The sequence below is a fragment of the Hyaena hyaena genome, unplaced genomic scaffold, assembly GCF_003009895.1.
Source record: "Hyaena hyaena isolate Hyena2069 unplaced genomic scaffold, ASM300989v1 scaffold_692, whole genome shotgun sequence".
Taxonomy (NCBI): domain Eukaryota; kingdom Metazoa; phylum Chordata; class Mammalia; order Carnivora; family Hyaenidae; genus Hyaena; species Hyaena hyaena.
In genome coordinates, this window is record NW_024081325.1 from 659,138 (window position 1) to 684,786 (window position 25,649).

Genomic DNA, 25,649 nt, shown 5'->3' on the forward strand with positions numbered 1-25,649 from the left:
GAAGTTGGTTTCAAATGATGGCAGAAAGATTAGTTCAATTTGAATATGCTGTGTTGGTTCTTTCTGTGAGGAATCCAGATAAAAACAACCAGGACACACTTGAATTTGGTGCTGTAAAGAGAAGTTTAAGTTAATGATTTACATGAGAGAAGCATCAATTTTTGGCAGGCAATTCAATCTATAGGAGCAGATGGGACTATTTAGGGAAAATTAATGTACACGATACAGAGAAAAAGCACTCGTGTGTTTCAGGAAGAGCACAGTCAAAACTGTCCCAGTCTGGGAAGATGCTCACTGAATTCAGTGACAAAGAGAAGAGTGATGACTTTGCCAGGGTAGTGATATATGGACTGCAGACTTCAGACTGAACCGGGTAGAGCAAGAGGGGTCAGTAAGATCTCAAGCCAGGCAACTCTTTCAGGGAATTTACTTGTGAAGACGTCATGCAAGAGGTTCAGGTGTGTGTGTGTGTGTGTGTGTGTGTGTGTGTGTGTGTGTGTGTAGAGATATGAAGACAGAAACACACAGAGACAGAGAGAGAGACAAAAAGGAGGGAAGGAGAAATGAGCTAATGATTTTGAAAAAAATAAAGTTAGGTAATGGGGATGAATCAAAATAAAGACAAGGTTCCAGAAGAGGTAAAAAGGATGGGTCCATTATATAAGTGAAGACATTACTATTAAAATGTTTAAAGTTTAAAAAAGGACACATTTCCTTGTGACAAAAACTGAATGTTTGTTGGCTTTTAGGTAGTATGATGGCAAAATTTAAAGGAAATTCTTATTTGTCTAGATCTATTTCTTTTTTTTTTAACTTCTGTGTCACAAAAGCTAACTTCAATTCTGAGATGGAGGATGGAAGAAAAGTTTTGAGAAAAATGGAGAATACCTGAAATAGCCTCAGTTGATAATCGTATAGAGAACTTAGAAGAGAAATATAGAAATGTCAGATGTTTGCATTATAATAAAAAATATGAAATAATTGTTGGCAATTTTGAATTAACTTAACTTCTTACCACTTTAACAGCTTAGAAATTTTGTTCTGTATACATAGTCACACCGAGTTTATAATATACATAAGTACTTTCTAAATTTGACTTTGAAATTTTAACAAACATTGAAGTATATATGTTATGCTTTAAAATTTTTTTTAATTTTTTATTTATTTTATAGAGAGAGAGATAGGGAGAGCACAAGCTGGGGAGGGGCAGAGAGAGGGAGACACAGAATTTAAAGCAGGCTCCAGGCTCTGAACGAGCTATTAGAACAGAGCCCAACATGAGGCTTGAACTCACAAACCGTGAGATCATGACCTGAGCCAAAGTTGGACGCTTAACCAACTGACCCACCGGGTGCCCCTTATTATGCTTTTTAAAGAAAGAAACTAATGATATTTCAAATTTATTTATACTTACCCATGCTGGCAATTATGCTATGTACAGGTAGTCGAGAAGGTCCATGATAAAATGACCTTGATACATTGCTTTTTTTCTGCTGGTCTTGGTTTTTAAATGCTGAATTCTCTTCTTTGGTAATATTAATATAAAAACATATATCTGTAGCATTCATAATATATCGAGGACCTGGATTCAGCAAAATGTTTTTATTATCCTCCCTCCGAACACCAATCAAGCAGACGCCAAACCTAAATTTTAAAAAATAAATAAATAAGAGTTTAAGAACTGTAATTCAGCAAGCTCTTAGTTTTTGTTTATTTGTTTTTAAGTTTTCATATGTAAGAAAATTAGTAAACTATTATAAGGCAGAGGTAAATTAAAACCCAAATCAGAGCCTTTTAAATCTTTTTGAAAAGATCCTGAAAGTTCAAGAATCAAAACTCTCAAGACTTTCTTGTTTTTACAGGAAAAGAAACTATGTTCTTGGTGTGTTGTGAAATCAATTTAGTTGACTGTGACATAAATATGTATGTATATATATATATACATATGTTTTTCTAAATAAAGAAGAATGGAATAAAAGATAATAGAAAACATCAGTATGTATATCATTAGTAGGGGTAAGAATGTGTGTATTGTGTCTTACCATAAATATGTATCTTCATTTGATCAAAAAATATAAAACAATAATACTTAGTCAAAAAAATTTGAAAGCCATTGGCCTAAAGGGAAGAAGAAACTAATGTCACATGACAAAGAATCAGGGTTCCTAATTTCTTTTAGTTCTGTTTCTACCATATTTGGTTTATTCTGAATTTTAGGAATAAAAAATTTAATAGTCTGAATAGGTCCACTGCTTAATTAGTAGAAATATCCACCACTAAATAAAACAGATATTAAAAATAGCTTTTATACTTTTTCAGGTATATGTTTTTTATGCGCCAAACACAAAATGTCCTGAATGTTTTTTATTTCAATGTCTTACAGTGCTACAAATAAATCTAGCTTAAAAATATTTTTTAAACACCAAAAGTATATTTAGTATGTATGGATAGAATCACATGGAGATGTTAAGCATGATACATTAAATACTAGATTAGTAGAATATACTAGATTATAAACAAAACCTTAAAAATGCTATTTTAATACAATTATAATACTGATATTACTTTCATTATAAATATACATTTTTATTTCTTCAGTAAATAACTTTTCTCAAAAAGGAAAAAAATATGTTCCATATTTGAATCAGAAGATACTATTGTTCACTTTTTAACCTATTTCTCTGGCCAAAGATAGTTTTTTTAAATGCCTAGTTTTTAATAAACATTATTATGACTTTGTTTACTTTTTAAAAAAATGTTTGTTTATTTTTGAGCAAGCGAGAGAGAGAGCAGGCACAAGCTGGGGAGGAGCAGAGTGAGAGACAGAGGATCCCAAGTAGGCTCTGCACTGACAGCTGCGAGCCGATATGGGGCTCAAGCTCAAGAACTACAAGATCAAGACCTTAGCTGAAGTCAGACATTCAACTGACTAAGCCACCCAGGTGACCCTTTGTTTACATTTTTAATCAACATTTTAAAATTAGATCTCTAAAGAAGATACATTTTCATGTATTTGTAAATTCTTAATGAATTAAAATATGTTCTTCAAAATAATTTTTTAATGTTGATTTATTTTTGAGACACAGTGTGAGTAGGGGAGGAGGAGAGAGAAGGAGACACAGAATCTGAAGTAGGCTCCAGGCTCTGAGCTGTCAGCACAGAGCCCAACTCAGGGCCCCAAATTCAACAATCAGGAGATCATGACCTGAGCCGAAGCTGGATGCTTAACCAACTGAGCCACCCAGGCGCCCATTAATGGATTAAATATGCTAAAGATAATTTATAAGATACTAAAGTTGAGGAGCCTCAGGGGCTTAGTCAGTTAAGCCTCTGACTCTTGGTTTTGGCTGGGGTCATGATCTCACAGTTTGAGTTCAGGCTCTGCGCTGGCAGCGTGGACCCTGCTTGGGATTCCCTCTTTCCCTCTCTCTCTCTCTGCCCCTGCCCTACTTGTGTTGTCTCTGTCTCTCACATAAACTTAAAAAACAAAAGTTACTGAAGTCAATATTCCTACTAAATTATACTTTATACCTTTGTGGAGACCATACAGACTCAGAGTTCAAATGTCTCAGTAATTATGTTAAAAATTCCAGAATACTTAGAACCCATGAGCACCAATATGGGCTGATTTTAGAAAACTCTTTAAAAGGTATGATTGGTTTATATTTTAAGTCCACTCTGGAAGCAGAAACATACTTTTTGTGTGCATGAAAAGAGGCATATGTAAAACTCTTTCCTTCGTATTCAGCAAAAAATGTACTTTCTTCCAGAACAATGTGGTAGACTTCATTGCCAGAGCATCTACCGTACATCTTCTGCCACTGTTCTGGCGACTGCTGGCCTTCTCTGCAACAAAAGCACACACACATACACGCACACAAAGAGAAAAACACAGTGAGTGAAGTTAAAAACAAAAACAGTTACCATACATAATCTGGAGTTTCTCTACAGGAAGAAATAGTAAGCACAGTCCAAAGAAGTATTTGTATGGTGCTCTAAATGATGATATTGTTTACAAATACTTAGGAAGAATTACTACAAAAATTTTGAAACTAACACAATATATAAGCTTGAAAGATGGCACAATCCTAGAAAGTAGTTTTTCATACTCCAGTTAATGAAAACATTTATCCTGACCATGAACCGATGAGATATAGCATTTATAGCATTTCATTTTAATTTGTGTTTATGTCTATCCTGTCATGCACATCCTATATATTATACTTGTTTTATAGTCTAAATAATAAGGCTTATTTCATCTTATTTATGATATCTGTTTGGCCCCTATAGGTAAGTGATTTTGCTATGTATTTATAACTATATATGTATACACATCCATTTATTGGTATTTATAATTATATATGGATACACATCCACTTATTAAGTTGATTTCACAGAAAACATACTCTTAATTTCTGTCCATATCATAGCAATGGCTTTCTTCCAGTTATGTAGCAGTTAAGAAAAGATACCTCTTCATGATAAAAGGGTCTTCAAAGAGATCACCAGAAGTATTTTTTAAAAGAATATGTTTATCACAGAAAGTATACTTTTTATTTTCTGGAATGCTCTCCTCAGTGCCCTTGAAACTATATAAAAAAGCCAACCTATTAAAAATTCCTTTTTCTTATTTTTATAATATATTTCATTTACTTTTTCTGAATAAAGTTTACAGACTCTATAAATACAAGAAATGTATATTCTAGAAGGAAAGTGATAAATGCATAAATATCAAAACATTTCATCACATCGTCTATAGATTTTGGGTTTTTTTATTATTTTTTAATGTTTTATTTATTTCTGAGAGAGAGAGAGACAGCGTGAGCAGGGGAAGGTCAGAGAGAGAGGGAGACACAGAATTTGAAACAGGCTCCAGGCTCTGAGCTAGCTGTCAGCACAGAGCCCGACGTGGGGCTTGAACCCACAAACCGTGAGATCATGAGCTGAGCCGAAGTCGGACGCTTAACCGACTGAGCCACCCAGTCGCCCGTCTATAGATTTTGAATGAATAAAAGCAGATAACAAATCATATCTGTCATATTTAGGCTTTTAAAACATTTTGAACTCTGAGGTTTGTCTAAAGGATTATTAGAGACAATACATTTATTAATATTTTCAAAGAGTAGATAAGTTTTTAAAAAATTCATACATTTTCCAGGTATGTTTAATTGTGCTTAAGAGTCAAGAGCCTGGACCTTAAGAGTCTGAGTGCCTAATCTGAATCCTAATTCTGAGATCTTGAGTGAGTTACTTACTTCTGAGTGATTCTCTGCCTCTTCTGTGAAGAAAACATTATCAGCCTCACTGGGTTAGATACAAATTAATCACTTAGCAGATGTTGGGATCATAGTCATTACTCAGAAAATGTTAGCTTCCAGTATTATTTTGCTGTTTTACTTTCCTCATTGCTAGATTCTGGAGACATCTTTAACCAGCCAGTCAACCTATTGAACACTAACGCTCTTAAAACCTTTACTCTTTCTTCTGTAACAATGTTAATATGTTTTTGGAAATAGGAAAATAAAACACTTTTGACTATAGACTGCATATGGCTACACCCAACTACTATTTTCTAAGAATAACTGTTCTTGGTAGAGAAAACGTTCCCTTTGGCAAACAAAAATAAAAATCATCTTTGTTATGTACCACAGTGCTACTTGGCAAGATGATACTTGGCAAAGATAGACTCCATTTAAATGGGCTGCAAATGTAAGAGAAGACGCCAGTAATTCATCAGGGTTTGTTTGAGATCCAAAAGGTAGCATGGAGTCCAATAATTGTCACACAAGGGTACTAAAAGCTATTCAAGAGAATAATAAATCTAAGTGTAGGGGCTGAAATGAGAAAACGATATTGTAACTTGAAAAGGAAAGGGTTACACAAGGACATTGCAGATGGATTTCCTTAAATCATTTGCTTCTTTTCATGTTATTTTATGCTTTCATGCCAGGAGACATCTTTATGATTTATTCAAATATATCCCTAATAGGTTACCAAGAATCTCTATGTTCAGTTACTTGTAAATATACAAAATGTTCTCCTTTTAGCTCATGTAAATATAAGATATTATTAATGCCATTTAATACCACTGGGTATGTCCAGTTCTTACTTAATAGTTCTTACATGAAATATTTATCGAGCACCTAGGCTGTGTCAGGCAAAGTTCTAGATTCACAAGTTATGGCAGTTAACAAGGAAAAATGCCTTCTTGTTTGAAGCCTCTAGTGAAAGAAGCCTGACAATAAACAAAAGAAGCAAACTGTTATGTTAGAAGTGATAAGTGACAGAGACATAAATCAGAGAGGGAAATAATTTTGAGCAGTGAATTGAAAAGTAAATGGTATGGTTGAGGAAGGCATTGCTGGGAGGATGACATTTGAGTAAAAGTCTTCAAGAGAGTAGGAAAGGCAGCCATACGACTTCCCAAGAGAATACTGTTTCAGGCAGAAGTAGTGACAAGCACCTTCCTGAAGCAGAGAACTCCCTGGTTCTCTGGGATGATGAAGGAAGGGCAAGGAGGCCAGTTGGGCTGGAGTTGGAGGAGGAGAAAAAATGAGGTCAGAGAGATAACTGGAAAGGGAGAGGGGTCATATACAGGTTTACAAAATTTTACAATGACTTGGACTTGCACTTGGGATGATTTGGCAGCCACTAAAGGATTTCGAAGATGGGTACAAAAGATTCTGACTTTAATTTTTTTTTGTTTTTTTTATTGTTTATATTTTAGTTAGTTAACATGCAGTGACATATAGGTTTCAGCAATAGAATTCAGCGAGTCATCACTTACATACAATATCATCACAACAAGTGTTCATCACAACAAGTGCTCTTCCTAACACCCATCACCCACCTAGCCCATCGTACTAGACACGTTCCTGAAGGCAAGGGAAATGAAGGCAAGCATGAACTACTGGGTCTTCATCAAGATCAAAAGCTTCTGCACAATGATGGAAATAATTGACGAAACTAAAAGGCAACCTACAGAAGGGGAGAAGATTCTGACTTAAATTTTACAAAAATCCCCCCAGGTCAAAGTGCTGAGAATAGATTGAAGAAGGAGTAATGACTGATGAGGAGGTTACTACAATGATCCTGCTGGATGATGATGGTTTGGACCAGATTAGACTCTGGGTGTGTTCTGAAAGTAGACCAGAAAGAATTTTCTAATGGAAGAGAAAAATAAATATAAAAATCTTAAGCACTCATGTCCATTAGAAATATAGATAAATAAACAAAAAATAAAATAAATAGAATCCATAAAGATAACAATGAAAATACAAGTACCACTACTTATAAAACATCATGGAGAAATCTCAAATACAAAATGTTGATATTTGATAAAAGGAGTGATTTCAGATTTATTATTTTAAGTCCAGAGATATTATATGTGGGTATCAGAAACATTTGGAATGTTTATTTTTAAAATCTGAAATCCTAGGTACCTGGATGTTAATGATAATAATCTTATAATTTTTGAATGTCTCAAATATTTCTAATTGCATCACAAAAAAGAAAAACAGGACTAACTCAAAAAGATAACTGCATCTCATGTCCATTGCAGCATTGTTTACATGAACCAAGGCATAGAAACAACTGAAGAGTTCATAGATGGATGAATGAATAAAGAAAATGTGGTGTAAATATATGTAACGAGTTACTCTTCAGGTATATAAAAGGAAATCCTGCCATTTGTGACAATACGGATGGACCTTGAGGTTATTAGCTAAGTGAAATAAGTCAGACCAAGACAAATACCATATGATCTCATTTATATGTAGAATATTTAAAAAAACCGAAACAACAAATGAACTCGGAGAACAGACTGGTGGTTGCCAAAGAGAGTAGTTGGGGAGGTGGGTGAAATGGATTAAGGTGAGCAAAAGATACAAACTTCTAGTTATATATGAAATAAGACCTGGGAATATAATGCACTGCATGGTGACTATAGTTAATAATATCATATTATATTAGAAAGCTGCTAACAGAATAAATCTTAAAAGTTTGGCTTACAATAAAAAATTGTAAGTATGTGTGGTGATGGATGTTAACTAGATTTATTGGCAAGCTCATTTCCCTCTCGACGTGTGTGTGTGTGTGTATAAGCATGTGTTTGTATGTACACATACACGTGTATATATATAGATGGATAGATGGATAGAATTCAGATAGAATTATCTGAAACTAATGTAATATTACATGGAAGTTATATCTCTATTTTTTAGAAGGGTATTTTATGGCCTGTATAAGTGTAAAAAAAACCCTTTCATTTGTCTTCAACTTACTACTCTACCTAAATTTTCGCTTCATCTATCTTACTATATGTTTATAGGCAGAATTAATTCAAAATTATTTTTGAATGGAGGAAGACAATCACATAAATAAAAAGATATTTCCAAACGTCTCATATCAGAGAATTCTTTAATTCCACCATCTAAGTGGATCTTGAACTCACCACTTGTCCCTTTCTTCATCAATTCTCAGACTCTTAAAATAGCCCTACCCATCTTCTTGCCTCCTTGCCTCCAGTATTGGCCATTACAAATCCATTTATGGTGCTGTCAGAAGAGTGAATTTCAAAAATTCAAATCAGTTCATGTCACTCTCCTGTCGAAAATGTTTAAAGGGCTTCCTCCTTCCATTTTAAAAATGTAAACTTCTTTATCATCATTACAAAGCTCTCCAGACCTATGTTATGCCTGCCTTTCGAATTTCATTTGTTACTTCTGTCTTCTTTGTCTTGTGTATTCCAGCCATGAGCACTTCTTAATTTACCCTGAACAAGAAACTATTTCTTATATTTTGGCCAGTGCTGTTCCTTCTATCTTCGATGCTTTACTCATTCTCTGACCTATAGCTTACTCATTACTTGTTAGCTTTGCAGTGCTCTACTTTTTTCATGATACAAGAACAGTAAATTGTGTTAACTACTCCTTAACGCCTTGCTTCCCTGTGAAATAAGCCACAGGAGGAAAAGGATCATGTCTTGTTTACTGCTATACTTTTGAGACCCTGACATTCATTCTGACACAGAGTAAGCGCTTAATAAATGTTTGGTTAAATGAACAAAGAATAATCTAACAATGTTCTTTATGCTCAATTACTAAATGTTCTGCTTTCCTAATTATATAATACCTGTCTCCTTCACCAGAATCATTTTTTAGGTCTAACCAATTATTTTCCCTATGATGAATTTGCCATTAGAATTAGAAAAAATAATCACTGAGTTCCTCAATCGTCAATGGACATGAAATAAATTTAACCTCAGCAGCAGTAAAAACACAAAAGATATTAGAGACAAAAAGCACAGAATGGAAAGCTTAGTGAAAGTTACAAAAAGCCATTTAATGAAGATTTAAGATGTGTTTAAACTAATCAAATGAAGTTTTAGGGGAAATAATTGGCTTGTGCATTTACTTACTGTCAAGCTCTAAGTATACTCCAACCTGTAAAATAGCACAGCCTAGTTTACCCCATGCCCTTTTTAGGCTGTTCTACCATTTTTACTGAAAACTTAATGGTAATCAATCCTTCCTAAACCGGTTTATGTCCACCTTTGTTTTCAAAATAATTTCCAGCTCCAGCTGTTTATAAAAGTATTAGTAGAAAAAGAAAACAATGATAGGAATATGAAAATGAAATATTCTATTAAGGCAATAAATGGAGTACAGAGTAACAATATATGCTTCATATTTGAAAGAACCTCCCTGAGATGTCTATTACCCCTGAATAAAGAGATACGATGTAAAATGCATGCACCCAAAACCAGAGTTATGCGAGTCTTGGAAAAACTTCAATAGGACAGCTTAAAAGGAAACAAAACTTGTGTCTGTTATCCTATGCATTCTAAACCCTAAACAAATGTCTAAGTGAGTAAAAATTTTTTAAAAAGAGAAGTGGAAGGAAAGGTGATAGAAAATTGCTTAGAAGAAAGAGAAAAGAAAAGCCTATTCAAGTGAATAAACTAACCCCTTGTCAAAATTTTCAAGACCTTGTAGCCTTCAAGCATGTCCTGTAAAATCCTCCATTCTTATCTCATAATAATATTTTTGGGCAGGTCCCATTTCTTTCAAATCATGTTCAGTTATTAAAAAGCTCAGTCTCACCCCATCCAAAATTCCAAACTTGCCAGTTCAGGCTGATTCTCCCTAGGATGTTGCTGCTCTTCGAAGTAACTCTTAACTAGTCATCACCATCTTCTGTAAATGTGTCTTATAGGCACAGGTGAATACCCCTTTATGGGGAGAGAGGGGTGACCCTGGTATGTGATCACTTGCAAGCAAGAAAGTCTCTTCCACTTTCCCTCATCTTATTTCCCAGCAGTACATCCTACAATCTAACTTCTTGAGTTTCCTCGCCTTGTGACCAACACACTTACATGGGGTACCAGAAATATGGTTCAAGTCTTTTTAAGCTATCAGTCATGCTTGGAAAACCCATGCATGGGGCTGAAGTCTGCCTTCTAGCTTTGCCATTTTTCTCTAATTCTTTTTTCCTCCTGTTCAGTTAATCACAGGGAACTACATAAGCAAATGTCTAACTAAGGGATGAGATGCTAGTTCCCATTTCTTGCAGACATCCCTGTTCTCCATGAGCAATGCATAATTCTTTTGTACTTCTCCTCACATGGTTCGGGGTAGGTGCAAGAGCACTGTGCTCCTCTATCCATTCTTCCACTCTAATCTTCTCTTTCTATGAAAAGGTGAGGATGCTAGGCAATGGGATACTTGACTCTTCTTTGTCCTCAATCTTAGGTTATAGTCACCAATTTGGGGGCATGAAAAGTCCCTCCCAATATAGTAAGTATTGGTTTTAAAAAAGTATATTTGTTCTATCCTGTTTAGTCTTCCCAAGTTAGAAATATCTGGGAAAATTTGTTCCAGTTAACTTCTGGATGATAAATAAATCAATTTGGACAACTGATTTTATTTTCCTTTTAAAGACAAGTTGCTAATCTATGATTACACCTTCAAGGCAAATGGGTATTATTGCCAGAAAGCAAATTAACTCATATACCAATCTTCTGTGCTTTAACGCAGCCAACCAAGTGGAAGGAGGGCTGTTAGTAAGTACTTGAGTTGACTCTTTGCAGAAATGTATTCTAATGCAGCCTTCTGAATGCAGTAAAAGAATCTTACATAATTTTGTCTTTAAAAGTTTCCTCACGTCAAATTTTCCCAAAGGGAGAAACAAGGATTTAACTGGAATTTCCTGTTCCACATACAATAGGTTGAAATTGTATTTTAATACAGACTCTCTTCCTAGTTCAGGAATGTGCTGAATTGCTCCACCCAATAATAGTTTGCATTAAAAACAAAGACATCATAAAACCTTATTCTACTGACAAACTCTTATTTTTTATAAAGATGGATGGTATTTTTTAAAACCTCACACTAATAACTTTTAAAAAATAAAATTTGATTTTATTTTCATATTTTCTGTATGCATATAAGAATGCTACAAAACTATAAGTAAAGTCAAGAAGAGTAATAAGCATGATATTATGAAGCCCTGCCTTCAAGGTTATAAAATATAATCATTAGTAGAAATTCACACAGATTGCCAAATTAGTTGTTTTTATATACCTATTTTTATTACCAAACAATTATTTTCACATCAGTAGGAATAAAGAGCACCTTGTCACAAGGTATCTTTGATATAAAATCCATTCTTCAGTATGTAATAAAATGCTTTACATAAAACTTAGGTGGAAATTTTTGCCTTAGGAAAGAGATGTCATTTAGATTTACAGTTGAAATGTTAAATAAAATAAAATTTCCTTATTGATGCCCCATTTTCAAGATGATAAGATACTTTTTACCTCATTGTATTGATTGAAAGTAGATTTAAAACCCAAAGGTTTAGGGGCGCCTGGGTGGCTTAGTCGGTTAAGCATCCGACTTTCGCTTAGGTCATGATCTCGCGGATCGTGGGTTCGAGCCCCGCGTCGGGCTCTGTGCTGACTGCCAGCTCAGAGCCTGGAGCCTATTTCAGTCTGTGACTCCCTCTCTATCTGACCCTCCCCTGCTCACGCTATCTCTCTCTCTCTCTCTCTCCTAGAAATAAATAAAACGTTAAAAAAAAAAATAAAAAAAAAAAAACCCAAAGGTTTAAATCTAACTAAAATTAATATACTTATTTAATTCTATACAGTTTTATTTCCCCAATTTAATGTCTGTTTGGTTGCACATAGTTATTTGTATTCTTTACAGGGTGCTTTTCTGCAAACACACGTGAATTACATTCTCATAATGGTCCCAAACTCTTACATTATTTAAAAATCAAAATATTTAAATGGTACTACAATCTTGCCTTTACTATCAACTATAGGAATCTACAGTGAACACTGTAGGCCAAAGAAATGATTTTGACAAATTGTAGCCTGTGTCACTGGAAACATAATTGTAATTATGGGTGGAAAGGGTATATTAGAATATACAGAAGCTTCCAAAACAGGGAGGTTGCAAAATAAATGGCTAACACACAACTTTGATGCACAGTTATTCTTGTTAATCTGCAGAGAGAACTGACATACAAGTATGGTTATCTTATCTAAAAATAAAAGATAGAAAAAGCAATAAAACACAAGATTAAGATGTCTCAGTCTACCAGGAAGAGGCTTATGCGTTTCTACTCTTGAACAACAGAACTTCCCCAGCTTTTTGTGTCAGCAGACATCAAAATAGAAATGAGTCCTAAGATTAAATCAAGTTAGTGGATGCTAGTCAATTTTCTACCGCTAGATGGAACTAGAAAGCTGTTTGCCATTCTTGGGAAAAGGAAAAATTGTTGAGATGGAGAGAACAGAAAAATGCCATATAGCTTTCAAATATTTTTAAATTAAAAAAAATATATATCTATTTATTTTGAGAGAGAGAGCAGGGGAGGGGCAGAGAGAGAGGTAGAGAGAGAGAATATCAAGCAGGCTACACACTGTCAGCACAGAGCCTGATGCAGGGCTCAAACTCATGAATCGTGAGTTGATGACCCGAGTCAAAACCTTGAGTCGGACGCTTAATGGACTGAGCCACCCAGGCACACCAGCTTTCTAACATTATTAATAGTGAACTTAAACAATGAACCTTTTTGAAAGGGATCTTTTGAAAGGGATCTACTTCAAGAAAAATGAAATAGTGCCTAAACATTAAATCCGAAAGGCACACTGTACTTGAAGGTGGCCAAAAGCCATTGTCCTTACTCCAGTGTGATTTTTCTGAAACATTCGCTTAATTCAAAAAGCTGCCTAATTATCACACACACAAAAATCTTAAAATTCTGTAAACATTTTTCAACTACTTTTCAAACCGTCAGGTGAAAAGGTGAATTCTTCTGTCACAATGAACATCATTCTCAGATCTTTCATCCCACTATGAAGTAAGTCCTAGCCCACTGATTTTAAACTGTTCTACATCAGAAGGAATAAAAATTCATACCTAAAATGTACTTACCCCTTTCTTTCTCAGAACACAGCCTGCTTGCTTGCTGAAAACCATACACTTAGCTTCCAAGAAAGTACTTTGTGCCCATGTACACATACATAGTGCTACTATATCTATCCCTTTAGTTTAGAACACCATTGTGAATTTCCCAGAAAGTTATATACCATAAATACTAATATTTGGAGATATAGGAGTTTCAGAAGCTCCTATTGTTGTTATTTACATTTTGAGTATTTTTTTGCCCTTTTAAAACTATTTTTAACTAGGAGATTTTTTCACTGTTTTCCCATGTTGTCATTTGATTTATTCTCAAGGTCTGAAAAGGTAATCTTATCGCAGACAAAAGATATTTCATTAATAAAATAAACTTAGGAGAAGTTTATAATATGTTCCAAATCCATATATATACCATGTTTACACTGTGTCCTGCCCTGTTTTGAATATTAGTCTTTTGTCATCACAAATGTACTTAAGCTTTGCATTTCCCAAACTCTTAACACAGAGCCTTGTACTGTGCAAATGCATGTATTTATTATTTACGCAACGAATTAATGGCCAAAACAAAAACAATACTTTAGCTCACTCAGTGCTACATGTTATTTCATCCAAACCTTAAATTTTGACCAAAAAAAAAAAAAAAAAAAAAAAACAACTTCCAAATCTTCAGCTTAATGCAGAGTTTTGAGGTATTTCTTAATGATAATGCTCTGTAGTGTTATCACTATACATCAGTATAAGCACTGTCTAATGACTGCCTTCTCTGAGGTCTTGGAGAAAAGAATGGTCTCACAAGAGATTCCCCACAGGTCCTGACATATAACCAAACTGCCATTTTTAATTCCTCTTTGGGATTCCTCTTACAGAGTTGTTCTGCAACTCCAGTGTCCACAGAACAGGTTAGGAAAGGAAATGTGTAAATCAGGCCAGGTGTGAGACAATGGGGAGCGTTCAGGCTTGTGGTGGGTTGGCTGCTACATGTCTGCTGAAAAGGCAAATTCAAAAAAAATTTTTCAAAAGAAAAATTATTGATATCAGGCTGGTGGCCAAATAAAACCTATCTGCTAGCATAATTTGGTTCATTGATGATTAGGTTTGAAACTTCAGATCTACTAGTTACATTTTAACTTTAAATAACACACTTTAACTCTGTTACACTAACTACACAGTCTTCATTTCCATTATGTAACCTGAGAATGTTAATGGCCCTTTTCCCATCCACATTTTCCCTCTACTTTTATTCCAAAGTGTTATTCGTTATACAATTTTTTCTACATTGTTGAAATTACAAATATTTGTATTTTGTTCACCAGCTGCAAAAAGTCAATGGCATAAGATTAAAAACAGGTGCATCTGGGTGGCTCAGTCGGTTGAGCATCCAACTTCGATGGCCAATGATCTCATGGTTCATGGGTTTTGAGCCCCAGTCAGGCTCTGTGCTAACAGTGTGGAACCTTCAGATTCTCTGTCTCCCTCTCTCTCTCTGCCTCTCCCCCACTAGCTCTCTCTCTCTCTCTCTCTCAAAAACAAACATTAAATAAAAACAGAAAATAGAGAACATGTTAAACTTACACAATGTTTTTTGTCAATTATACCTCAATAAAACTGGAAAAGAAAATCAGAGAAACTGTGTGCTGGGATCACATTATTATGATTATTGCAACATAGTTCACTTAAGAGTTAAAGGAAATTCTATGATTATCAAAGCTTCTCCATAGTTCCATAAGTTATTCAATAGGGATTATTTTAAAAATTACTCTTTCCTTACCAACTGCCTGTTGTTCAGTATTATGGCACACTTTAATTTGCTTTATTTTGGTTCCTTTTCTTTCTTGGAGTTTATCATTGCCGTTTTTGCTTTTTGTTTTTTGTAATGTTTTCGCTTTTTGTTTTTTGTTTTTTCATTTGTGAGAGAAAACAGATACCTCCTTTGGACATGTAGCTTTTAATATAGTCTGGTCTCTTGCTGAGACCCAATGTCTGACTTCTCTTATCTTGACCATAACTTTTAGAAATTTTTGCTTTTAGCTATGGTGCAGACATATGACCTGGGTCCCATCAATCAGACACAAATGCAGGAGTTTACTCTGGAAGTGAACTAAAAGAGGAAACAAACAGGCAAATGGCATCCAGTTTGTTGCAGAGGTAGTGTGGTTCTTGGATTTTTACCCAGTTAGTAATGTGGAGTAGCAGTGGAAATTGTTTATGCCAGTTTAGCCAAGATAGAGGTTAATTTTCTTGCTCAGAGTTATCCATATTCTTTCATAAGTCCTTTTACAATTAAACTCGTTAAAATAGATACTCTTGTCTAAAGTTAAGAACCCCAGGGGCGCCTGGGTGGCTTAGTCGGTTAAGCGTCCGACTTTCGCTTAGGTCATGATCTCGTGGTTCGTGGGTTCGGGCCCCGCGTCGGGCTCTGTGCTGACTGCCAGCTCAGAGCCTGGAGCCTGTTTCAGAGTCTGTGTCTCCCTCTCTCTCTGACCCTCCCCTGCTCACGCTGTCTCTCTCTCTCTCTCCTAGAAATAAATAAAAATATTAAAAAAAAAAAACCTTTAAAGTTAAGAACCCCAGTCAATACTAAGATTTTTCCCCCATTTGTACAAGTTTTAAGAAAACTTTCTTCACCATTATTACTTTGTAATTTGGCAATGCTATGCATCTAGATATAGTTCTTTTTCATTAAATATAATTTACAGCAAAAGACTGTCAATTTAAAGATCTGGATCTCCCTTACTCTGTCATTTCTTACATTCCATTTTCTCTATGTTCTCTGGAACTCCCACTAAATCAGATATTATTTCTCTTGGATTGACCTGCAGTGCAAAGCCATTTTTCTTAAGCATTCTATCTCTGTACTTTTATCTGCAATCCTCAGAATTCATATGATATTATCTTTCAAAACTTCAAAAAAACTTTAAAAATTTTTTGAAAAATTTTATTGAGGTATAACTGGCATATAATATTATATTTCGGCATATAACATAACGATTTTATATGTGTATATATTCCACAGTGATCACCACAAAAAGTCCAATAGCCATCATGATACAGAGTTATGTTTTTTCTTCTTGTGATGAGGACTTTTAAGATCTACTTTTAGCAACTTTCAAATATGCAAACCAGTATTAACTATAGTCACCATGCTGTATATTAAATCCTCATGTACTTATTTCATAACTGGAAGTTTGCATCTTTTAACCTCTTTCACCCATTTTTCCCACTCTGTTGTCCCCACTGTGACAACCATCAATCTATTCTCTGTATCTATGAGATTGCTCTTCTGTTTTTTATTTTTTTGAGATTCCATATATAAGTGAGATCATACGATATTTGTCTTCCTCTATCTGAATTATTCCACTTAGTATATAGTGCCCTCAAGGTCCATCCCTGTCACAATTGGCAAGATTTCATTCTTTCTTATGGCTAAGTAGAGCGTGCACCCCTAGCATAACTTACTTATCCATTCATTTATCAATAGGCACTTATGTTGTTTCCATATCCTGGCAATTGTAAATACTGCTGCAGTGAACATGGGGATGCAAGATATCTTTTCAAGTTAGTGTTTTCATTTCCTTTGAATAAATACCCAGAGGTGGACTTGCTGGATCATACAGTATTCTATCTTTCATTTGTTTTTAAAAACTTCCATACTGTTTTTCACAGTTGCTTCACCAATTTACATTACCACCTTCAGTATACAAGAGTTCCCTTTCCTCCACATCCTTGCCAACACTTGTTATTTCTTGTCTTTTTGATAATAGCCTAGGTGAGGTGGTAATCTTATTATAGTTTTAATTTATATTTCCTTGATGATTAGTGATGTTGAGCACCTTTTGATGTACCTGTTGACTGTCTGTCTTCTTTGAAAACTATCTACTCAGATCCTCCGCTCATATCCTAATCAGATTTATTTTGCTATTGAGTTGTAAGAGCTTATCGAATTTTATTAAATTTTAATTTCAGCACTCTGTCAATTTCTTTTTTTTTTAATTTTTTTTTAATGTTTTTTTATTTATTTCTAGGAGAGAGAGAGAGAGACAGCGTGAGCAGGGGAGGGTCAGAGAGAGAAGGAGTCACAGACTGAAACAGGCTCCAGGCTCCGAGCTGGCAGTCAGCACAGGGCCCGACGCGGGGCTCGAACCCACGAACCGCGAGATCATGACCTAAGCGAAAGTCGGACGCTAAACCGACTAAGCCACCCAGGCGCCCCATCACTCTGTCAATTTCAAAAGGTCTTTTTTAGTTTATATTTCTACACCATAACTCCTGTTCTTTTTAAATCTTCCTAAGAATAATAATTGTAATTATTTTAAGCTACTCTAGATTTGTGTATTTATTTATCATGTTTTTCTTATTGTTACAGAGAAAATCCAATCCTCCATAAACATAATCAACAGACATTTACGTTAAAGATTCTGAAAAATAAAAATTCTACAAACAAAAAAAATTTCCTTAGCATTTTATTCCTTTAGTCATAATCACCCTTTTACAATCTTCAATATTCTTCTATTTATCAAAAATATATTTACAATATTTTCTTGTCTATGGAGACTTTTCTTGCTTCAAAAAATATATTTGATTCTTTCTAAACTTTGCCTTTTTTTTAACTAGTGAGTTTAAGACCAAATTTCCCTATATCCCTATCGATCCAAAACAATTCCTGTGAGAATAGAGATAGCTGTTTCCATTTGGCTGGATTTATTTCCCTCATTTCATGCTGCATGCTGATAGTGAGCAAACTGCAGGAGCCATATTTCAAAATTCTGAGTATGAGATATAGGGATATTAAATGGATTCCTTTGTCTGTACATGTTTTGTTAAATGCAGGTTATACCTTATGGTGAACAGGAAGGGCTCATGCTACCTAGTGTGGGGCCACTAAATGCCTGACTACAGGAGATTGAACCCCAACTCCAAACTATCTACTAGCATATAATTCAGACATTTTCTTCTAATTTTTTAGGAAAAATCTAATTTTCCCCAGTGATACATGTCTGTCTAAACTTAACTGCAAGGGTAAGCTGTGTTAGATGGAAAAGAGGTAATTTGTGCAGTATACAGGAATTCAATTAAAATTTGCCTTCTTTTTCTAGAGGTCACACACCCCAGAGCTTCCCTGGGAGCTGCCATTTTGTCCAGCTGCATCACCCTCTAAACATTCTGAGAGTGGAAGGAGTGGTTCATCAGAAAACATTATTTTCTCCATCTCCCAGAAGTTTGCTGAAATTTCTTACACCTTTCACTTACTTTTCATTAATGAAAGCTTAGTATTTTTTCCTTCTCTGTCTTGATTTCAGCAGAGTCTCACGAGGGAGAGCAGACAAAGGCATATGGATCATAAACCAGTTTGAAGCAAGGGGTTCAATGAATCATCTTAGTGAATCCTTTACTTCATTTATTTAACTGATATTTATTAAGCATCCGTGCTGTGAAAAACATCATAGAAAGTATAAGGATGAGTACAACATGTTCTCTACCTTGATGAAATTATAGCCTACTAAGCAGGGAAAAATAAATACATAAAAAATATAATACATGCTCTAGCAGTATATTAAAATCCTATGCAAGTTCATAGAAGTAAAAAATCACATTATATTGGGAATTTTTAGAATATTCATGAGGAAATGGGGCACCTGGGTGGCTTAGTCGGTTAAGCATCCGACTTTCACTTAGGTCATGATCTCGCGGTTCGTGGGTTCGAGCCCCGCGTCGGGCTCTGTGCTGACTGCCAGCTCAGAGCCTGGAGCCTGTTTCAGAGTCTGTGTCTCCCTCTCTCTCTGACCCTCCCCTGCTCATGCTGTCTCTCTCTCAATCTCTCTCTCTCTCTCTCCTAGAAATAAATAAAAAACATTTTTAAAAAATCTTTAAAAAAAAAATTCACAAGGAAATAGAATTTTTGATTTAGCAAAATCCTCCAGAAAAGCCAGAAGAAATGAATTCAATGCAACAGTATCAACATTTTTTTTAAATGTAGAAGGTGGAAACCACAAATGTGTAGAGGATGGAAATGGAAACTATTTAGGATCATGTTATTTGGTGAATACGATGTATATATAAGAGTATCATGGGAGATAAGGATATAAAAATAAATTAGGACTAGAGTATAGAGGTCCTTAAATTAAATGGATATATTTGGATCTAATTTGATAATGAATGATGAACTAGTAAAGGCTTTCCAAGTAGCAGACTGCCAGACTAGAGCAATATTCAGATTGCTCAAAATATGTTTAATAAAATACTATTCCAACTGATCTTTTAATAGTATGCTTAGGAAAACATTTCTCAGGTAATCAAAAAGAGTTTAGATATATTGAATAAAAAGGTATTTCTGTGGAGATTTTCAGTACACATTAACTTACACGAAAGAAAAATAAGAGTAACCTTTGAGGTGCACCATCTCTCTTTCTTGTGATTACCTCCACTCAGGCTTCTAAACTTGAAGTCCTTTTTAAAAAAAAATGTTTTGTCATGGGAGAAATGGAAAAATGACCATTAGAGGTATACAGACAATGCCATTCTCCTCAATTTCCATGACCAAAGAAACAGATTTCCACAGAACCAGCAGAACTGTATGCATAGTAGAAACAATAACAACCTATAGATGTGTTCCAATAAAACCCACGGTGTCCCCCAACTCCAAAGCTGTTATGGATGAATTTTATCCCCCCTCCAAGGTCATATGTTGAAGTCCTAACACTAATACTTCAGAATGTGGCACTACTTTGAGGAAGTGATTAAGTTGAAATGAGGCTCTAAGTGTGAGCCCTGGTCCAATCTGGTGTCTTCATAAGAGAAATCTGGCCACACAAAGAGACTTGAGAGATACATGCTCACATAGGAAAGACGACGTGAGGACACAGCGAGAAGATGGCCATCTGCAAGCCAGGACAGAAGCCTCAGGAGAAACCAAACCTGCCAATATCTTGATTTTGGACTTCCAACTTCCAGGACTGTAAGAAATTAAATTTCTATTATTTAAGCTACCCAGTTTCCTCCACACTGAGCGTGGAGCCTGCTTGGGATTCTCTCTCAGTCTCCTCTGCCACTCTCCCCTGCGCATGCACTCTCTCTCACGCTCTCTCTCTCTCTCTCAAATAAAAAAAAAAGTAAGCCACCCAGTTTCTTTGTTATGGCAGCCCTAGCAAACTAATACAATGGCCAGAAAAACTGAAGCACTTTAGAGCAGGGTAGTGTGAAGTGGGAGAGTTTTAGAAGAAAAAATAGTTCCCTGATGCAGTGAAATTCACACTCTATAGTAGAAAAGCAAAGAAGGATAGGGGAAGGAAATATGTAAAAGCCCTTTCTATGACCTTCTTTTATTGTCTAGAAGTCTGAGTAGCAGTCAGTTACCAGGTTGGTAACGGTGTGAGGCATTAAGGATGGAAAGGAGCCTTGAGGTTTGGTGAGAGGGAAACAAAGGCTGTTACTATTCTCATTTCTGATTGAAAGCACTGAAAAGTATACACATCAATCTATTAATGGAAATAGAGGCTCAGATTTAAGAAAATTTTATCAAATAAAGTTCAAGATTTATACTTCAAGTGACGATTACTTGAAATAGAGCAATCATACCAACTTGACAATAAACTATTTGTAAGAAAAAAAAATAAAAATAAATAAAATTTAAAAAAAAGAAACAGAGCAATCAAACATTAAAACTGGAGAAAACAATTATGTTTTGCTCTAAAGGAAAACCAAGTGCCTGTCATCCTTGTAAACACTACTTTTTGCTTCCTACGGGAAGAGGGTGACTGGATTAGATCTGCCAGATTGCAAAACAATCTTCTGTCACCGTTCTGGAATGTGAAACTTCCAACAGAACTAAAGGTACCTCCTGAGATTGTCCCCCACCAACCCTCACACTTTTTTTTCATTTTCCTTTCTTTCAGTCAAGGTGGTAATTATAATCTGTTACTTTAAAGAAACTTTCTCCTCTTCTCTCATGGCAACTGATTCGTGGGCCCTCTGTGACTAGTTCAGTATTAAAAGGAAAAAAACTCTCCAACCTGTCTAATCTGTACTTTGCTTCCCCTCCCAAGTCTCACTTGGTCTTTTTCCTAGAGATGGTGAAAGACATTTGATCTGCCTATTCCCTCAACTCAGTTGAAATGAGTTTAAAATGAGGCCTCCCTGGATGTCGGAGTATAATAGACAAAGGAAGTCTCATGGCTAATTTTCATCGAGGGCAGAGAAATAGAAGCCTTCTGCAATCTCTAGCCCAGGTCCCTGTAGCTCTGCTGAGGCTCAAAGATATAATAAAATAGGGGCACCTGGCTGACTCAGTCGGTAGAGCATGCGACTCTTGATCTCAGGGTTGTGAGTTCAAGCCCCATTTTGTGGTGTAGAACTTACTTAAAAACAACAAAAAAAGATATATACAAAATAGTGCCCTACCTGCCATTGACCTTGCTCTTTGTTTTCTCCAGATATACTTTTTTCTTAAAGATTTTGCTTGGAGAATTCCTCTAGTCAAAATACTATCTAAAATATTTAAAGCACTCTCAAATAAAGCTGAGGAAAATGTTTAAAAATAAATATTCAATTCCTCAGACTCCCCTTGTCTTTCACCACCTTGACATTTGGAAGAGTACTGGTCAATTATACTGTAGAATGTTCTCAATATTGGTGTGTCTTACATTTTTCTCATAATCAGAACACGCTGGCAGGAATACCAAAGAAATTATGTCATGTGCTTCTTTTATTCTCTCATGTGCTTCTTAGTGCATCAAAGGGATTACATGAAGTTGACATCTCTTTTTATTGGTGATGTTTACCTTGATATCTTGATTAAGACAGTGTGTATAAGGTTATTTCACTATAAAATTATAATTTTTCCTTTCATAGTTATCAAATATAATGGACAGACGTTGAAACCACACAGTGATCCTGGCTTTCTTTAAATTTTCACCCACTGATATTAGCACCCCTTAGATGATTTTGTCTACAACATTTGTTTGCCTAATGATGACTTTCTTTTTCTCTCTTCCTTCCACATTTATTAGTCATAATTCTTAAGTAAGAAAGAATTATTCCCTCTTTCCCACTTATTTATTTATCACACTGCTTATTTATATCAGTGTATTTACTTGATTTCATGGGTTAAAATCTAATGTTATCATTATTTATTTTGTTTCTCAAATTGTCCCATCTTGGCTTATTAGGAATTCCTTCAGGTTAGTTCTTGTGTCATTTTCGACAACACTTCACATGCTTCCAAGCAATTCCTTAATTTCTGGGACCACAAAATTTTCCAGACTCCTTTTATACTTTCTCTGACCTCATCCTGGATTCAACCAATACCCCCAAGGAGCCCTGGTTGCTTTTATTAGAGAATTTTGCTTAGTAGCCAAGATGTGAGCATCTAACTGTGCTAAGTGCTACCGTGCTATCATTGCTTCCTGGCTGTCTCAGTAAACAGAGCCAGGAATTATGTGTGTATATACTCACAGCCCCATAGAGACACACATCTATACATCTGAATCTATATTTGCATATATGTGTATTACATGTCATGAGTTTATACTGATTCCAGTCTTACCCACAGGAACTGCCACCGATTGGAGGAGGCTTAGGAGAAATAACAACTAAATGCAATGCAGGATCTTGGAGAAGATCCTGGAACAGAAAAGGGATATTAACGGTAAAACTGGTGAAATTCAAATAAGGCCAATAATTTAGTCAATTGTATTGTACCAATGTCAATTGGTCATTTGGAGAACTGCAGCACTATTATAATGCAAGATGTAAACATTAAGGGAAGTTAATATGGGAAGGGTACGTGGGAACTCTGGACTATTTTTGCAATTTTCTGTAAGTCTAAATTTAGCTCAAATAAAAAGATCTTTTAAAAGACATTAAAAACGTAATATGTAATCCAGCATTTCTCAATCTTACTTGAGCACATAATTTTATTTTTCAGGAAAATTACTAACATCCATCCAAAGCATTATTAATTGTGCCTTGGAACACAAATTTGGCCATTGTATGAAATAACAGAGCCACTATTTATATGCCACACACAGAAATTAATTACACTGCATTTTGGCTTAAGCTGTTTCTACTATGGTTGAAGATTTCCCAAAACTATTAAGCAATCTCTGGTAAAATAGTTACTTGAGAAAGCCTAAATTTCACTTAAGTTTAAATGTACACAATTATAATGTTCATGACAGAAACTTGAACAACACTATTTTTCTATAATTTTACAAACACTTTGCATGTAGTTAGAGGTATGATAAAATTTTCCAAGCTAAGGAAATAACCACAAATGAAGGTGTTCTTCTATTTTTAAAGAGACCAATTACATTGAAAACAACAGATAATAGTGTTTAGCTTTCATTTTACAAAAAGCATTGCAGCAATACCCAAATATGCATTTCCAGATCCCACTAATGAATAGAATACACTCACCTGCTACTTTAATGAAGGGCTTCTCACGAAATAACCACACCTGAGGAACATATTTACAAAACTGGAACTTTAAAAAATTGATTTTACTAAAGTATAAAAGCAACTTTGCTTCTCCCTTACTTCTAATATGTGTTTATGGAATGTAGCATTGGAATCCTTATATCTTTTTATTTATTCAAAATACTTAAAATATATATTTATATCAGACACCAATTGATGTATTTGAAGCCTCCTTTTTTGTGGTCATGTAAATCAAAGTAAAATTATTGTAACACACTGAAATAATCAGTTGCTGAATCTGCCAGCAACTGTTATGTGCTTACATTTACATAACTTAACCGTTTTCTCTGGTTCCTGACTTTGTCATCTTTATGTCTTCTACTACATTTTAAAATAATTTTACTGAGTTTAACGATTTTCTTATTTAAATTATTTTTATAATGGATTTCTTCCAATAAAACTTTGAAAAGTCACTAAAAACCTGTATCTTTTAAAAAGAAAAATAGTTTTATACTTCCTACAACTCTATTTGGCTTTCTTCTATAAAATTATTCCATGACTGAATAATATAATATATTGCCTGAGAGTAAATGTCTTACATTGTACATATTTGAGTCATCTTTTTCAAAATATATATAGTCTTAATCTCTGTAATACTTAAGACAGTGATTCAAAAGATTGGCCCTGGTGAGATATATAACTTCGCTGTTTATTGCTTGGAAGCATTGTGATATATATTGTTTTTCGTGTTAGTCTTTGTTCAAAAAAAAATCCAAACAAAGTTATGAACATATTATAATTTAAATATAAAAAAATGTGTGCATGGCCTGAGCCTTTTTCTTCTCCATCACAAACGCATATATGGTTCTAGGTGTCTTGCTTTGTCTTTAAAGCATCTCCCCTGACACCCTCAAACTGTCTCCGACCAAATTTAAGAAATGATTTTGATGCATATAGAATCCGACTCACTTGATACAGGTGAATAGAGCCAATGAGAGAACTAGAGAGTCCCTACCTACTATGGTCTGGCATGGCTGTACGTAATCCTCAAAATAATCCTGTGAAGGGACTTCATCCAGTTTCATGGTTTTAAAGTGTCTGTATGCAGATGACAGCCAAATTTCTAGCATCCATGTAAAATTGTCCCCAAGCTCCACACTGTATACTTAACACAATTCAGGGAGTCTAACAAGTATCTTAAACTGATCATGTCCAAAATAAAACTCCTGATCTTCCGTGGTCTTTTTTATTGTGGTAAATCACAATTATACTCTTCTCAGTCCAAAACTTTGCATTCACGCTAGACTCTTTTGTTCTGCCCCACCTCTAATCAACAACTGCTGACAACAATGCCTTCAAAATATATCTAGAATCTCAGGACTTCTCATCATATGCTTGTGCCCTTGCCAAAACAAGTTTTAACTTCTCTGGCTTAGATTATTCCCTTAAGCTCTTAATTGCTTTTGCTCAACCAAGAAGTCAATGACTTAGTTTGTTTCTCTTATTATTTAAATCCTACCACTCTTCTGCTCAGAATCTTTCAATGATTTTTCATCTTAGAATGATAGCCACCACTCTTATAATGGCCTAGAAGACCCGTGTTTCCCTCTTATATCTCAGCTTTTCTACCTTTCTCATCCCTCAGCTCTAGCTACACTGGCCTACTTGCTGTTTCCCAAGTCATCAGATGTGTTTGTATCTCAGTCTTTGCCTTTCCTTCAGAGTGGAAGACTCATATCTCAGCATAACTGCATAGCTCACTTCCTTCATCTAATCAGGTCACTGATTAAATATTAACTCCTTGAT

General features: G+C 35.0%; 1 protein-coding gene across 3 annotated transcripts in view; it reads right to left on the bottom strand.

Moving 5' to 3' along the window:
* The window catches only part of KCNT2 (potassium sodium-activated channel subfamily T member 2), a 355,813-nt gene that overhangs the window by 104,819 nt on the left and 225,345 nt on the right, over nt 1-25,649 (bottom strand). For 2 of the 3 annotated variants that reach the window (XM_039217450.1, XM_039217449.1), the window contains exons 15-16: nt 3,697-3,846; nt 1,415-1,644 (exon numbers count right to left, since the gene is read on the bottom strand). In XM_039217450.1, the coding sequence (XP_039073381.1) occupies nt 1,415-1,644; nt 3,697-3,846 (380 nt within the window). The remainder of the gene's footprint in view (nt 1-1,414; nt 1,645-3,696; nt 3,847-25,649) is intronic. The other variant, XM_039217452.1, reaches the window with a different exon arrangement.